The sequence below is a fragment of the Hypanus sabinus genome, unplaced genomic scaffold (assembly GCF_030144855.1).
Source record: "Hypanus sabinus isolate sHypSab1 unplaced genomic scaffold, sHypSab1.hap1 scaffold_928, whole genome shotgun sequence".
Lineage (NCBI taxonomy): Eukaryota > Metazoa > Chordata > Chondrichthyes > Myliobatiformes > Dasyatidae > Hypanus > Hypanus sabinus.
Genome location: NW_026781781.1, coordinates 27,300 through 43,849, shown reverse-complemented (window position 1 = coordinate 43,849; position 16,550 = coordinate 27,300). Strand labels below are relative to the sequence as shown.

General features: G+C 49.3%; 1 protein-coding gene across 1 annotated transcript; it reads right to left on the bottom strand.

The window, feature by feature from the left end:
- Positions 1-3,448: 3,448 nt before the first annotated feature.
- LOC132390486 (B-cell differentiation antigen CD72-like) lies at positions 3,449-13,299 on the bottom strand. Its single transcript, XM_059963093.1, has 6 exons — positions 13,184-13,299; positions 9,920-10,024; positions 6,818-7,252; positions 5,898-6,040; positions 5,165-5,229; positions 3,449-4,021 (listed from the first exon to the last, which is right to left on the bottom strand). The coding sequence occupies exons 1-6, from the start codon at positions 13,206-13,208 to the stop codon at positions 3,832-3,834; spliced, it is 963 nt and encodes a 320-aa protein (XP_059819076.1). The 5' UTR covers positions 13,209-13,299; the 3' UTR covers positions 3,449-3,831.
- Positions 13,300-16,550: the final 3,251 nt, after the last annotated feature.

Here is a 16,550-nt window from a genome sequence, read left to right as displayed (position 1 = left end):
CTCGGTCTAAACATATTATGCGATTCTGTCTCTGCATCCCCGTCACTAACCCCCTCTTTATACTCCATGAATATCCCAAATCTGCTTCAATTTTGCTCTTCTGTCCAGATTGCTCCCGCACTCTACCCACTCTCTCCCCATCCCTATCTTTCTCACTGTGCTCTTCACTCAGCCCTCTCTTTCACTCTCCATTCTCCCTTTCTCCAGCATCCTCGCTCTCATACTTTCTGTCTTCCCAAATTTGTTTCGCCCGCACTGAACACGCAACTGTCGGATATCCGATAACAAAGCGGTCCACTGTTCCGTTTTCTGGAAAGGCGCCCCCCGCTGTACAAGTACGTCCTCGTCACCATTTTTCTCACCGCAATCGGGATCGGTCACACTCTCCATTGTAAGACAGGTGCGCGGGGAAAGGAGAACGTATCTTTGGAAATGATGGACTTGTAGAGAGGGAGCAGGTGGGGATTGTCCGGACCGGCGCAGAGAGAGAGAGAGGGAGACAGAAAGAGTGACACGGAGAACCTCATCAATGCCCATACACACATTCCGGGGGTCAGACACAGAGTGAATCTCCCTATACACCGTCACATCACATACTCCCGAGGTCAGACACAGAGTGAATCTCCCTACACACCGTCCCATCAAACATACCCGGGGTCAGACACAGAGTGAAGTTCCCACCCCACCGCCCTAAAACACACTCCCGCGGTCACATACCGAGTGAATATCCCTCCGCACCGACCAATCACACACTCCCGGGATCACACACAGAGTGAGTCTCCCTACACACCGTCCCATTACGCATTGTTGGATCAGAAACAGAGAGAAGCTTCCTCTCTGCCCGCACTCCCCTCTCAGCAATCAACAGCGCTTCGGCCTTCCTGTGGTCTTGAATTCTGTCTCTGCCTCAGAGATAATATGTGTGTGTCACCAACTGTAGGGCAGAGGGACAGGGAGGGTAGAGGAGGAGAGGGGAGGGCAGTGAAGGAATGTTGAGTTTTCAGTCACTGGTCGGGAGTGATGAGGAACCATACGTCCGGCCTGCCCTCACGGAGAGGTAGAGAGGCTCAAATCCGAGAGATCGATACCTGGTGGACGGGGAGCATGATAACACCAGACGTTAACACTCCGCCATTATACCTGCAGTTCCCTGTGAAAACAGACAGAGAGGCGTTTGAGCCGGCATGACTAAGCCGTGGTGCAGTAGGGGAAGGGGCGCGTTTCGGGGAATGAGGATCTAGAAGGCAGTGGGTGACAGAGAAATACAGGGCTGTAAGTGACACAGGGCCTGGCGGAGTCAGGGAGGCGTGAATTTAAGGGTCAAGGTGACGGAGGACTGTAGAGGAGGGTGGAGAGTCCGAGACGATCGTCAACCTCCCTATGCTTCAGTAGGAATTTCCCACCTGCTTCAAAAGGGGACAATCACACCAGTGCCCGGGAAGAGTATGGAGATCTGCCTCAACAACAATTGCCCAGTGACACTCACAGATACTGTGATTGAATGTTTAGAGAGGCTGGCCATACCGAAAGTCAACCCCTTTTCCAGCAAGGACAAGGCCGCTATATTTTGACGAACTCCACTATCGATCTACTGCGGATACAATCTCATTTGCTTTCCCCTGGACAATGGACCACCTGCACAATACAACACCAACGTCAGGATGCTGTTGACTGACAACAGCTCGGCGTGCAGCATTATCAACCCCTCAGATCCTGGGCCAGTGAACCTCCCTCTGTAACTGGGTGATGGACATCCTCATCGGGAAACCTCAGTCAGCGCAGATCGGCAGTGACGTCACCGATCGACAATTGGTTTTGAGGAAGCAGAGAGGCTACAGAAGGGTGCAGAGAGATTGAGCGAATGGGCAAAGAAGCGGCGGGTGGATCACAGTGTCGGGATGTGTATGACCATGCCTTTTGGTGGAAGGAATGAAGGCACAGACTATTTAATAAATGGTGAAAAATTCAAACATCTGATGTGCAAAGGGACCTGATAGACATCGTGCAGGATTCCCTAAAGGATCATTTTCAGGTGGAGTCGCTGGCGAGGAAACCAAATACAATATTCGCATTCTTGTCGAGATGATTAGATTATGAAAAAAAGGATGTAGCGTTGAGACATTATAAAGCACTGGTGAGGTCTGACTTGGCAATACGGTGAGCGGTTCAGGGTCCCTTATCTACACCGGCCAGAGGAGCTTGCATTGCAAAGGGTTGAAAGGAAGATCACGGGAATGATTCCGGGATCGAAACGCTTATCAGATCTGGAGCGTTTGATGGCCGAAACTCAGAAGAATGAGGGGGCGGCGGGGAGAGGGTTGTTGTTGAAATCGATCGAATGATCAAAGGCTTCGACAGAGTAGATGTGGAGAGAAGGTTCCCCGTGGCGAGACCGGTGGAGCCACATCGCAATGGAGATCCGTCCTTTTAGAACGGAAATTGGGGGGAATGTATTCAGCCAGAGTATGGTAAATAGGTTACACAGGCGGCTGTGGATTCCCACAGTGGGTGTATTGAAGTCAGAGGTGGACAGTTTCTTGATTACACAGGGCATGAAGGAATACGGTAAAAAGGCAGGAGATTGTGGCTGAGGGGGACCTGGATCAGAAATGATGAAATGGCGCAGCAGACTCGATGGCCTTAATCTGCTCCGATATCTCATGGTCTGATTTTAGGTTCCTGTGTTTCCGGGTGTCAGCGTCTCAGTGGATCTGTCCTGGGACCAACAGATTCATGCAAACACGGAGAACGTGTCATGTTCCAGACTGTACAGCGCCAGGCTTCCAAATGCCGGCACGCCCATTCCCCAAAATGTGATGAGATGTCACTTTCCCTTTAAGGCTCAGGCTGACAATTATTGCCCCTCAACATTGCTTCATGGAAAGTCTGTCGTTGACGTCCCCGTGCTGAGCACTCAGTGCTCAAAGTTAGGAGATCCATTTCAAGAACTATTCTTTGTAACAGAAACTTTGGGTGCCTTTACTGCCGTCCAGTTTATTTCGTGTCTGAGTAACAGTGTACTTCAGACCACACTCTACATTTCCCATCGCCACCATAGATCTCTCGTTGCAGAAGGAATTACAACGTGAGCAGTTTGAGAGGATTCTGTCTTTCATTGAAGACCAGCCCATGTGATTGCTGGGAATTATTACACCGCCGCCTGGTGTCGACGCTGCAACACAACAAGGTCGCCAGAGGCGTCAGATAAGCGGTGACTCAACCAGCTCCATGACGGGCACAGCCTTCCCCAACATCGAGCACATCGTCAAGATGCGATGCCTCGACAATGCATCCATCACTGAGGCCGCTCACCCAGGGAAAAGCTCCCTGTTCATTTCTACCATTGGGGAAGAGGCACAGGAAAAATAAATCTCAAAGATTCAGGAACACCTTCTGCACTTCTGGTATCATATTTTTGAATGTATGAGCAACGCCTCGACATATTTGCAGTATTTATTATCTTTTTGCATCTTATGTTAATTTTGCATTCTTGTGACGTACTGATCATGCAAAGATACAAAGCTCAGGGCGGAAACGACACAGATAATGAGTCAGACGGTACAGATCCTGTACAGTCCTTTCATACTGGGAGCGGGAGGCAAGAATTTGTGGGATGACAGAATGGGGATGAAATAGAAGGAGATGGCAGGGGAGGAGTTATGAGAGAGAGCGAGTTTGGAGGTCCGAGTGGAAAGAGGGAGCGAGATGCCGAGCAACAGTGCCACAGTTAGAGAGAGAGAGGAACAGGGCAGGGCCGAGGGGAAGAGAGGATGGGTTTGTCAAAGTCTGGGAGAGAGATAGAAATAGGGTAAGAGAATGATGTCACTAGATTTAAGTCCCCTCCACGGCATTTCGACAGAGAACCCGGATCTTTTCAGGAATATCCGGGACCAAAGCTGCAGGCTTCTCACAGATGAAACGGTGTTGATCACTTTTGCAACTGCCAAGCCAACCGGATTTACGTTCACTGCATTCGAACTTTCCAGCGGTCACCTTGTACACGACGTTAGAGGCCACTTTCCTGTCAAAGAAGGGTAAAGTTTCAAAAGGGACAACACAACTCTAGCAGGCTGTCCTGTGACAGTCAGAAAATACTCCCAGTGACTCAATTTCGCCTCACCGACCGGTGTCGGTCCACAAAATATTCCCACTGACCCCTTCTCTCTCCTCACACCAGTTTCAGTTTCCAAAATACTCCAACTGACCCATTCTCCGCAACCCTGTGTCAGTCCCCCATTAATCCCTTGTCCAACACTCTACACACAGAGCTGTGCAAGTCCCCCAAAATAAACCCACAAAAACACCTTCTCCCCAGCGCACCCTGTCAGTCCTCAAATTACTCCCAGAGCCTCAGCCTCTCCCCACGACCCCGGGTCCGCCCCGAAGATACTCCCATAGCCCCACTCTCTACCCACTGAACCGTGTCAGTCCCCAAACTAATCCTACTGCTCCCCTCTCCATACAGCCCTGTCTCATTTCCAAAAATACTCCCAGTGACGCACTCCCTTTCCAAAGGACGTGTGTCTGCCCCGAAAATACGTACACTTCCTACTTTCACCCACCAGACCCGTACCTGTCCCTAATATGATCCCACTGTCAAACCTTCTCCCGACAAGACCTGTGTCAATCACCAAAACACTCACTTCCCATCCCTTCCGACAGTCAGTCAACCCACAGAATAATCCAACTGTCCGCCCTCTAACAAGAAGCCAGTGTCGATTCCCAAAGTAATCGTATTGTCTAATTGCACCCCACAGACCCGTGTTAGTCCCAGATTAAACGCTCTACCCCAGTCTCCATCCACATCGTCCGTCCCCAAATACTCTCACCGACGCATGGTCTCCCCACAGACCTACATCAGTCCCCGAATTACTCCCCCTTCCAACTTTCCTCCCACCGACAGCGTCGGTCAGCAAATCAATCGCACTGCCCAGTCTCTTCCTCCGGGGATGCCAGGCCACAGAATACTCCCACTGCCTTCCTCTCTGCCGTCAGGCCTGTTTCTATCCCCGAAGTATCCCCAAAGACCCAACTCTCACCATTGAATTGTGGTAGCCCCCAAAAGCTCTCCGATCCCCACCTACCCCACAGACGTGTGTCTGGCCCCAAAATTAATTCCACTGCACAGTCTCACTAGGAACACCGACATGACCCCAAATCTCACCCCGCTTTGCATGTTCCAATCCAGTAAGAAATGTCTTCACCGAGGACAGCGTTGTTAACAAACTTCTGTGAAAATAAATTGCTGTCATTAATGACTGGAATCGAGCACAATTTAAGGACCGTCACTCTTTGTGTGTCGACGGTAATGTGTGATGGGACGGTGTGGAGGGGTATTCATTCTGTCACAGATCCCGGGACTGTGTGAAAGGGACGGTGTGCAGGGAGATTCACTCTGTGTCTGACCCCGGGAGACTGTGATGGGACGATGTGGAGGGAGATTCATTCTCTGTCTGACCCCGGGAGTGTGTGATGGGACGTTGTGGAGGGATATTGCCTCAGTGTCTGACCCCGGGAGTGTTTGATGGGGCAATGCGAAGGGATATTCACGCTGTGCCTGACCCCGGGACTGCGTGTTGAGACAGTGTGGAGGGAGATTCCCTCAGTGCCTGAACCCGGGAGTGTGTGATGGGACGGTTTGCAGGGAGATTCACTCTGTGTCTGACCCCGTGAGTGTGTGATGGGACGGTGTGGATGGATATTCACTCTGTGCCTGACCCCCGGAGAAGATAATTCAGCGATGTGGAGGGAACCTAGCTTTGTCTACAGTTGAAATGTGTGATGGGACGTTGTGGAGAAAGTTTCATTCTATGTCTGACCCCGGGAATTTATGATTGTACGGTGTGGAAGGAGCTTCACTCTGATGTGGATATATCTTCCTTCCAACTGACACATACCTCTTCCTCGTATGTATTTATTTCAAGAAACTTTGATTCAGAGATAGAACAGAGCTGCTTCGCCCCCTCGTAAGAACTTTCAAACGTGGAAATGAAATAACACAGGTCTTCATTTCTGATCCAGTCCTTGGAACACGCTTTCTCTGGAAATCAGGAACAAGGAACAGTAAATCTCACTCCTATTGTCCATTACGTCCGCTAAGAGTCAGATACAGAAAGTGCATCACTCCACACCATCCCATCTCATAACCGTAGGCTCCGAAACAGAGTGAATCTCCCTCCATACCATCCCTGACACACTCAAGTGTTCAGGCATCTGCTGCGCATTGTCCTATCACACACACACCTGTTTCAGACACAGAGCGCAACACCCCTGTCACCGTCCCATCTCACACTCCCGTGGTTAGACAGAGTGCAACTGCCTCGTCACCGTCCCATCACGCCCTCCCGCGGACACACAGAGTAAAGCTCTGATGGGTGTCCCATCAGAGACACCCGTGGTCACATAGACTGAATCTGCCTCCACACCGTTCAATTATAGACTGTCGGGTCGGCCTCAGACCGAATTTCTATCGACTCTGTAACACATACTCGTGGTCAGAGAGAGACCGCAGGTTCTAACAGAAACACCCGGTGTCAAACGCAAAGTGACATTCGCTATGCAGCAATGCCAGACGCTGTGAGAAGCTACTTCTGTGGCGCTGTATCATGCACTCCCGGGTACAGACACTAGGTGCCGATCTTTACACACTGTCCATGCACTCCCGGAGGTGGACGATAGGTGTCGTTCCACCCACGCCGTCTCATCACATACACCCGGAGTCACACTGTGAGTGTCTCTCCAATCGCACCTTCTCACTGCACATTCCCGCGATCGGCCACAGAGTATACGAGCGGGAGAACGGCGGATGTTCTCTCACCTTTTCTGCTGCTCAGCATCTGGCAGATTTTAGCCTTGGTTTCGTTGAGAGTTCTACACTTCAGTTCGAGGTGACAGAAGTTCTGACGGAGATCGGTTTGCGTTTGATGCTGGTCAGAGAGATCGGTGCTCATGACCGAGAGGTTGCTTTCCAGGACGAACAATTTGTTTTCAAGGATGGAGATGTTTCTTTCGAGGATAAACAATGTATGTTCGAGGATGGAGACGTTGTTGCTTGGGACGGAAACGTTCTTTAGACAGGTGCTCTGGGAGAGATCCAAGCCGGAATTCTCTGATGTCATGGATTCCAGGGTTGAGTTCGGTTCGTGGATTTGTACTGGACACTGGCACTGGGTCCTGTTCATCTCCTGATGTTGCTCCCAAAGTCTCAGGTACTTTTGGTCAGAGGCGAGTAGAGACTGACGGATCTGTAACACTGAGAGAAATGGTGAGGTGTGTGTCTGTGTCACGGCAATTCGTGGGTCGGTCGTACAGTGAGGGAAGTGTGGGTATCGCGTTGTGGGTTGTGTCCATGTCGTTGTCAGTGACGTGTCGATGTCACGCTGAGGGCAGTGTCCGTGTCTTGCAGAGGGGTGTGTCCTCGGTATGGAGAGGAGCGTGTCAGTGTCACAGTAAAGACTGTTTCCGTGTTCCTGTGAGGGGTGTGCTATTGTCACGGTGAGAGGTGACCGTCGTCACTGATGTGATGGTGAAGGACGTGTTGGTGTCACAGTGAAGTAGGTGTAAGTGTCACGCTGAGAGATCTGTCGGTGCCTGAAGCGTTGTTGCAGGGGCCGACGTTTAGATCTCTTTATCAGCTGGATTATTAATGAACCGCAACACTCCGGGTTTGTCCTGCACTCTCACACTGGACCTCTTACATAACGGCCGCCCCGGTTAACTCTATCTACTCTTTGTTAGCAATCGCAAATTGCCTAATGACGGAAGACTGCAAAGAAATCGCAAAGGGTCCGCCCACTTGTTAAACCTCTTGATGGCTCTCCTCAAAACAAGCGACTGCTCGCGATGACTGAATCCCGCCGACAAGTCCCATCGGGCCCCATGCACATCTTAAATCTCTTGCAGGCTCAGGACCGATCAGCCGGCAAAGTATTTACTGACTCTCCTTGATTCACCCATATGTTTTCACCTCCTTTGAGAAGACAACTATCATCACAGAACTCAGATTTCAGTTTGAGATCATTCTGGTTAATCAGACAGATTTCTGGCAAGGCGACAATCGTCAGTAAGACGAAAGAGCTTATTCTGGACTTCAGGAAGGGTAAGACGAATGAACACATCCCAATATTCATAGGGGCTCAGAACTGCAGAGAGCGAGCAGTTCCTATGCGTCAAGATCTTTGAGCATCCATCTGGTCCCAAAATATCATAGTGGTTATGAAGAAGGCAAGTCAGCGGCTATAATTTATTAGGAATTTGAAGGGATTGGGTATGTCAACAGCTGCAATCAAAATCGTCTATAGTTGTACCCTGGAGAGCTTTCTGACAGGCTGCATCACTGTCTGGTATGGAGGGGCTACTGTATAGGACCGAAAGTAGCAGCAGAATTTTCTGAGGCTTGTCAGCTTACAAAGTACCCAGGACAGTATTAGTGAGCGTTTTCCCAGAAAGGCAGCGCCCATTATTAAGGACCTCCAGCAGCCAGGTATGCCCACTTCTCACCATCAGGAAGGAGGAACAGGAGCCTGAATGCACACACTCAGTGGTTCAGGCTCCTTCCCCTCCGCCGTCCGATTTCGAAAAGGATACTGAACACTTGGACACTACCTCACTTGTTAATATATCGAATTTCTGTTTTGCTTGATTTATCATCTATTCTATATATGTATACAAAAATGTATCTATCTGTCAATTTATATTTATTTATTTGTTTGTTTGTTTGTTTAAGTATTTATTTATTTATTAATTATTTTCTTCTATGCTATGTATTACCTTGTAGCAGAAAGCAAGTTTTTTTAGGCTGAGAGAGCGGCTTGGCATTGTTGGTAAAAAGAAAAATAAAATCAAACCATCGGAAGGAATTGACAGAGGATCGTTAGGTGCAGAATCGTTGTGGATCGAGTCAAGGAACTGCAATGTTCAAAAGCCAAATATATCAAAGTGGAAATCAAATTATTCTTCGGATACATAACGTATAAAAGAGAGTCGACAGTAGATATTGGGCTACTGGAAAATGATAGTAATGGGCGACAGGAAGATGGTGAAGGAACATAATAAATTTTTGCTTCAGTATTTACTGAGAAAGGCAACAGCAGTAGGTTTGAGCTTCGAGACTGTCTGAGGGCAGAAGTGAGTAACGGTGCCATAAGTTTAGAGAAGGTGCTTGAGAAACTGAGAGGTCTGAAGTTAGATTAGTCATTTTAAATAGATTATCTGCACACAGGGTTCTGAAGGAGGTAGCTGAAGAAATTGTGGATCATTGCTCATGTTTCTTCAAGAAGAACTGGATTCTGCCCTGGTTCCGGAGACTCGGAAGTTGCAGGTGCCCCTCTACCCTTTAACAACGGGAGAGGCAGAGTTCTCTGAAGGTGAATATGCTGGTTGAGTCTGTGGTGAGGAAGGAAAATAAAACGCTAGCATTGATTTCGAGCGGACGAGAGCACAAAAGCAAGGATCTCATATTGAGCATTTATAAAGCCCTGGCGAGGCCTCAGGTGGAGTATTATGAGCAGCTGTGGGCCCCCCGTATTTAAGAATGGATGTTTTGACATTGGAGATAATTCAAAGGCGAATCACCAAAATGAATTCAAGCTTGTCGAATGAAGAACATTTCATAGCTCTGGGCCTGGACTCACTGAATGTCAAAAAGGTGAAGTGGGAATCTCACTGAAACCCATCGGTGACACGAGGCTTCAGTGTCCGTTGCCGTGTCTCTGTAAGGGTGCTATTGTTGTCACGTTGATTGGCGAGTTGGATTCAGCATGAAGGGGGCGTTGGTGAGGGGTGTATCCGTGTCACGGTGATGAGCGTGTTGGTGTCAAAAGTGCGGGTTGTGTCAGCGTCACTGTGAGATTTTACGTGGTGACCTGAATCCACTCCGTTTCATTGCTGTCTGACTCCACGCGCAGCCTGTTTGACTCACCATGGATCGAGAGCCCGGTAACTATCGCGACGAGGACGGACGTAACGAGGCAGAGTAGGCAGATCTTACGGCACGGTCTATGTCTCGGCTCCTGTTCATGCGCAGCTGTGGAGAGACCATCCAGCGTGTGCGTGAATTCAGCCGTGTCCCCGGTGGTATTCCCTTCCACCCGCCACCCGCGCTCTCTCCTTCCACCATGATCACCCTCTCCTGCCTCTCTCAATCTCACCCACTTTCCAGCCGTCGTATTTGACAGTCCCAAATCCTGTACTCGGCAAAGACTGTCTCATGTCTGATTGACTTTTCCTAGTTGTAAGTTGTTCAGAGATTGGTAAATATTTGAGTAAAGATTTGATGATAAATGTATTTTGAATACTAAGCTTTTGACTTTGAGTTGGCCTGCCCACACTAGCCAGTGGATGTGGCGCACAGAACTTATTCTCGCTCGTGGTCTGAGACTAATCGTGTTCCGCAGTGACCTGCCCGGGACCTCTGGTATTTTTGATGTATCGGATTGACAAGGATGAAAATGGAGCTGGGTGGGTTGTAATCTTGCGAGTCGCCCAAAGTTTGGTGACATTGTGGACTGTGTGGAAGATCGCCCACGGATTCACTGGGATATCGATCAGTTGTAAATGTGGTTGGGGAAAAGGGAGAAAGAGGTTAACCCGGGTAAGTGTGAGGTTTTGAGCTTTGCCAAGTCAAATGTAAAGGGGCAGCACAGAGGTGACGGCAAGAATCTTTAATGTCGACCTATAAAGTGACCTTGGGTCGACAGTGCATGTTAGTGAGTGGTAAAGAGTTGACTTCTGACGGGCCTTTGACAACATCCCTCTCATGGGAGATTCATTTACAAGTTTGCGATGCATGGGATCCACTGCGAGTTATCTATTTCGAATCCTAATCCACAGAATACAGAGGGCGGAGGCCGCTGGTTGGACGTCAGCGACGTGGAAAAACCCGCATGAAAACCGGGATAATAATATAGGCTTTGTGTGTTCAGGACATTACGCCTGGTAAATTTGGAAATTGGTTTATTATTGTCACAGAGAGAAGACAGAGCAAGCAGTTCAACACAAAACAGACCCACAGTGTTTTCCCGAGTACATTCCCTCTGGTACTAGCATTTCTAATTTAGGTGGAAAAAAGGTTCTGTCAGTTCTGTCGTGTCTCAGATAATCTGTCCTATCTCCGCTCGTCTTCCGCCGCTCCAGGGAAAACAGCCCACGGGTCCGACCGACCTCTCGTTGTAACACAAGTCATCGAAACCGGGCGGCGTCCTGTTGACCCTCTCTGGAGGCTCTCCAAAGCCCCGACATCCTTCCGATAATGTGGTGACCGGAACTCGACACAATCTGCCTGATACAGCCCAGTCTGAGCATTATAATGTTGCCGCATAACCTCCTGACTTGCTGACATAACGCCCCGACTAATAAAGGCAACCATGGCATTCGACATCTCAATCATCCTATCAAACTGTGTAGCCACGAGCAATGGCACTGGGCCCCAAGATCCCACTGCTCTGGGCGTTGGCTTTAATAGTGTGACTTCTGTTCGCATTTGGCATACCAAAATACAAAAACTTACGGTTTTACTGGGTTAACCTTCATCTGCCCTTTCTCCAACCCATATATGTAACTGATCCATATCCCAGTGACTATCCCAGTTTGGGCTCCTTATTTAAGAAAGTGTGTGCTGACATAGGAGAACGTTCATAGAAGATTCACTAGAATGATTCTGGGAATGAGAGCGTTAACATATGTTGAACGTTTGACCGCACTTGGACTGTACTCCTTGGAGTTTACAAGAATGAGGGGGGACCTCATAGAAACATTTCGAATACTGAAAGGCATGGACAGAGTGGGTGAGGCAAAGTTGTTTCCCATGGCGGAGGAGTCTATTACGAGAGGACATGACTTGAGAATTGTAGGGCGCCCATTCAGAACAAGGATTGCGATTTTTTTGGCCAGAGGGTGGTGAATCTCTTGAAATTGTTGCCACGGGTGGCAGTGGAGGCTAAGTCATTGGGTGTATTTAAGGCAGAATTTGATAAGTATCTGAGTAGTCAGGGCATCAAATGTTATGGTGAGAAGCCGTGGAATGGGACTAAAGGGGAGATTAGATCAGCTCATGATGAAACGGCGGAGCAGAATCGATGGGTCGAATGGCCGACTTCTTCTCCTTTGTCTTATGGTCTGGAATATTTTCCACAGCACCACATACCTTCGGCCAATCTGCAAATCTATTAACCCACTGATCTACATGGTCTCCGGATTATTTATATACATCACAGACAGGAGAGGCCCCAGTTACATCCACAGGTACAGGTCAATTTATTGGAGAATAAGGCAAATCAATCACAGAGTGCAGAATAAAGTGTCACGCGTACTGAGGAAAGGAGGCGCAGGTCCATACCGTCCAAACACACACTCACGGGGTCAGACACAGAGTGAATCTCCCTCCACACCGTCGCACCACACACTCCCGGGGTCAGACAAGGAGGGAATCTCCCTCCACACCGTCCCATCACACACTCCCGGGGTCAGACACAGAGTGAATCTCCCTCCACACCGTCCCATCACACACTTCCGGGGTCCGACACAGACTGAAGCTCCCTCCACACCGTCCCATCACAGACGCCGTGGTCAGACACAGAATGAATCTCCCTCCACACCGTTCCAGCAAAAACTCCCAGGGTCAGACACAGAGGGAATCTCCCTCCACACCGTCCCATCACAAACTCCCGAGGTCATACGCAGAGTGAATCTGCCTCCACGCCGTCCCGTCACACACTCCCGGGGTCAGACACAGAGTGAATCTCCCTCCACACCGTCCCATCACACACTCCCGTGGTCAGACACAGAGTGAATCTCCCTACACACCGTCTGATCACACACACCCGGGGTCAGACACCGAGTGAATCTTCCTCCAGACCGCCCCAGCACACAATCCCGGGGTCAGACACAGAGTGAATCACCCTCCACACCGTCCCATCACACACCCCCGGTGTCAGACACTGAGTGAATCTCCTTACACACTGTGCTATCACACACTCACGGAGTCAAGCACAGAGTGAATCTCCCTCCACACCGTCCCATCGCACACTTTCGTGGTCCGACACAGAGTAAATCTTCCTCCACACCGTTCCGTAAAACACTCCAGGACTCAGACAGAGATAGAAACTCCCTCCTCTTGTGCGATCAAACGCACCCGTGATCAGACACGTAATGGAGCTCCCTCCCTTCATCATTCCTCCCCACACACCTCTGGATGGAGACCGTGATTCCATCTTGGCATTGATGGAAGAATCGCTCAGTTCTCCTGTCGAGGTTCCTCTGTGTCTCTCAGCTCAGCGAGAGGAAGTAGCCGTTGTCAGAGGAAGCCTGCCTTGATAAGAGGATCAGAACGCCACAAACAAATACCGGATGAGCGGCTGATAAATAGACCTGGGGGAGGAGAGAGATTGTAGATGTTGGGGAGGGTGATCGAGTGAGTCGAGTGTGGCGGGGCAATGAATGTGAGAGTCGGGAGATAGGGGGAGGGAGAGAGATTGGTTTTGGGGGAGAGAGAGAGAAGTGGCTAACAGGGGGCTGTCTGGTTGGAGAGAAAGTGAAGGGGGAGTCTGAGGCGTGACCTGAGAAAGTAAGAGATGGAGATGACAAACGTGAAGATAGGGAGACTTGGTGAGGGACTGAGAGACAGAAGGAGTAAAGAGAGGGCGAGCAAACGGGGGAAACAGAGAGTAAGAAATGGAATGTGAGGAACGGAGAGGAGAAGGGGGACGAGAGGGAGAGCGGGAAGGGTGAAGAGGAGTTCATGGAAGTGAGGAGTGAAGGGGAGAGAATGACGATGGAGGCAAAGAGTTCTCGAATGAGCGGGAGAGAGAGGAAATAATTTAAGCGAGGGTAGTGGGGAGGGAAGGGAGTAGAGAGAGAGGACAGGCTCAAGGAGGTGTAATTGGAAGGAGTCTCGGAGGGATTTGTGTCACTAATACAAAGAATCCATTTCGACTATTGTTACAGTTCTGGTCACCGAATTATAGGAAAGAACTCAACAAAATAGAGAGAGTACAGAGGAGATTTGTTAGAATGTTACCTGGGTTTCAGCTCCTAAGTTACAGGGAAAGGTTGAACAAGTTAACTCTTCACTCTTTGGATCGTAGAAGGTTGAGGGTGGGGGGGTACTTGATAGAGGTATTTAAAATTATGAGCGGGATAGAGTTGACGTTGATAGGCATTTTTCCATTGAGAGTAGCGGAGATTCAAACCAGAGGACATGAGGACATGATTTGAGAGTTTGGGGGTAAAAGTTTAGGGGTAACACAAGGGGGAATTTCTTTACTCAGAGACTGGTAGCTGTTTGGAACGAGCTTCCAGTAGAAGTGGTAGATGAAGGTTCTATATTGTCATTAAAAATCAATAGGTGTATGGACAGGAATGGAATGGAGGTTTATGGGCTAAGTGCAGGTCGTTGGGACTAGGTGAGATTAAGCGTTCGGCACGGACTAGAAGCACCGAGATGGCCCGTTTCCATGCTGTAACTGTTATTGGGTTAACCCCAAAATCCATGATGCAAAAACCTTCACAGAAAGCATCAGCTGGGTGGATGAAAACATCAAATTTACACCGGACGCGTCGAGAACAATGGACTGCCTTTTTTAGACTGTGGAGTCCTTATCAAAGGAAATGGACATCTGGATGTTGAACTTCACAGGAAACCAACACAGACAGATCATCATCTACGGTTTAACTCTGATCACCCATTAGAACATAATTGTGGGTTTTCAGAACACGACATCACGGCGCCGAGTGTAAGCCCACCAATATCACAGCTAAAGAGAGGGAGCGCAGGTATTTGAGAGAAGTCTTGAAGGCGTGCGGCTACCCGGACTGACCTTTGGTCAAGACAGCAAAAACAATTAAACAGCAGGGACGTCAGCCCAGCAGACAGCTGGAAGGAGCAAAGCAAACGGAAAAATAGTTACTTGCCATCCGAAGCTGGAGCTTCAGAGAAACTCAGAAGGGTTTTCAACAACCACCCCTCCCTCTCCACTCCCTCTCCCTCCATCCCGCACCCTTCTCTTTATCACCGTCCCTATATATCTTTTCAACCCTCTACCTCTCCCTATATGACCTCTCTCTCAGTCCAGCTATCACGTTGACTGAACTGTTCTCTCCCTCTCCAGCTCGTTCCGTCTCTCTACTCTCTCTATCCCTCTGCCTTTCCATCTCACTGCACTCCTCACTGGGCCGTCGCTGAATATCTCCCCTCTCCCTTTCTCCCGTATCCTTTCATCACTCATTTGTCTCTTCCCTTTCTCTCCCATTCCCACAGAATTTTCACCTGACGGAAATCTGTGGGCTCAAACACATTCCCTGCCTCAGAGACAGAGTGGCGTTCCCTCAAGACGGCACCATCACACACTCCCGGGATGAGAGACAGGGTTAAGTCCCTGCACCTGAAATATCACACATTTAATATGGTCCCATCCAGTGTGCAGCTCCCCCCACACCGTCTAATCACACACTTCCAGGCCAGACACTAGGTGGAGCTTCGTCCGCACCGTCCAATCACACAATCCGTGTGCCAGACACTCAGTGAAGTTCGCTTCGCTCTCTGCCATAATAAAGCAACGGAGTCAGATAGTCTGTGAATCCCTTTCTCTCTAACCACACTCCCCTTTCACCAATCCCCAGCACTTCCGCGTTCCTGTAGACCTGAATTCTGTGTCTGTTTCAGAGATGGTATGTGTGTGTGACCGGACGCAGCGCCGAAGGAAAAGGGGGAGAGGGATGGCAGTGAAGATGTGGTGAGGTTGCAATTACTGACAGGAAACCGTGTGGAACACGGTCAGCTCTCCGCCATTCTCCCCACAATTCCCTCTGATCACAGAGCGGGAAGCGTTTGGATGCGAGTGGGTAGTAACGGACACGTTGGGGCTGTTGGAGATGAGGTCGTCAACGGAAAATGGGCATCAGGGTGGGTGGGCATGTCAGAGAAGGGGAGGGGTGTAGATCCCACAATGTCGCAAAAACAAAGGGGCTGTTTGTGGACTATAGCGGACTGGAGACAGGCTGAGCTCTATTGACAGCAATGGATTTTCGGTTGAGAGGTGACCAGCTTTACGTTCCTCAACAGACACATCACCGAGGATCTAACGCGGACTGTACATAGCAGCTGTGCGGCGAAAAATGAACAACAGCGCCTCTTTCAACTCAGGCAGTAGACCAAGTTTGGTATGGGTCCCCAAAACATTAGAACTTTCCACAGGGACACAACAGACAGCATCCTGAGTGGATACATCACTGACTGGTATGGGAACCTTATCCCCTCAATCGCAAGACTTTTCAGAGAGTGGTGTTGACAGCCCAGCGCATCTGTAGATGTGAACTTCCAACGATTCAGAACATTTGCAGAGACAGATGTGAAAAAGGGGCGTGAAGGATTTTCGGGGACCCGAGTCGCCCCAATAACCAACAGTTGCAGCTGCTACCATCCGAGATCGTGTACCGCAGCAAATAAATAAATAAATAAATAAATAAATAAATAAATAAATAAACAGATAAATACATGAGTGAGTGAATGAATGCATGAATGAATAAATAAACAAACAAACAAACAATCAAACAGT

Excerpts from the sequence above, each read along its gene's own strand:
- LOC132390486 (XM_059963093.1), bottom strand. The coding sequence starts at position 13,208 with ATGGAATCACGGTCTCCATCCAGAG. Across the intron at positions 7,253-9,919 it reads TACCGGGCTCTCGATCCATG|TGTTACAGATCCGTCAGTCT; the intron begins GTGAGTCAAACA and ends CATTTCTCTCAG. Across the intron at positions 6,041-6,817 it reads GATGCTGAGCAGCAGAAAAG|AGAAAGCGTGTTCCAAGGAC; the intron begins GTGAGAGAACAT and ends CCTGATTTCCAG.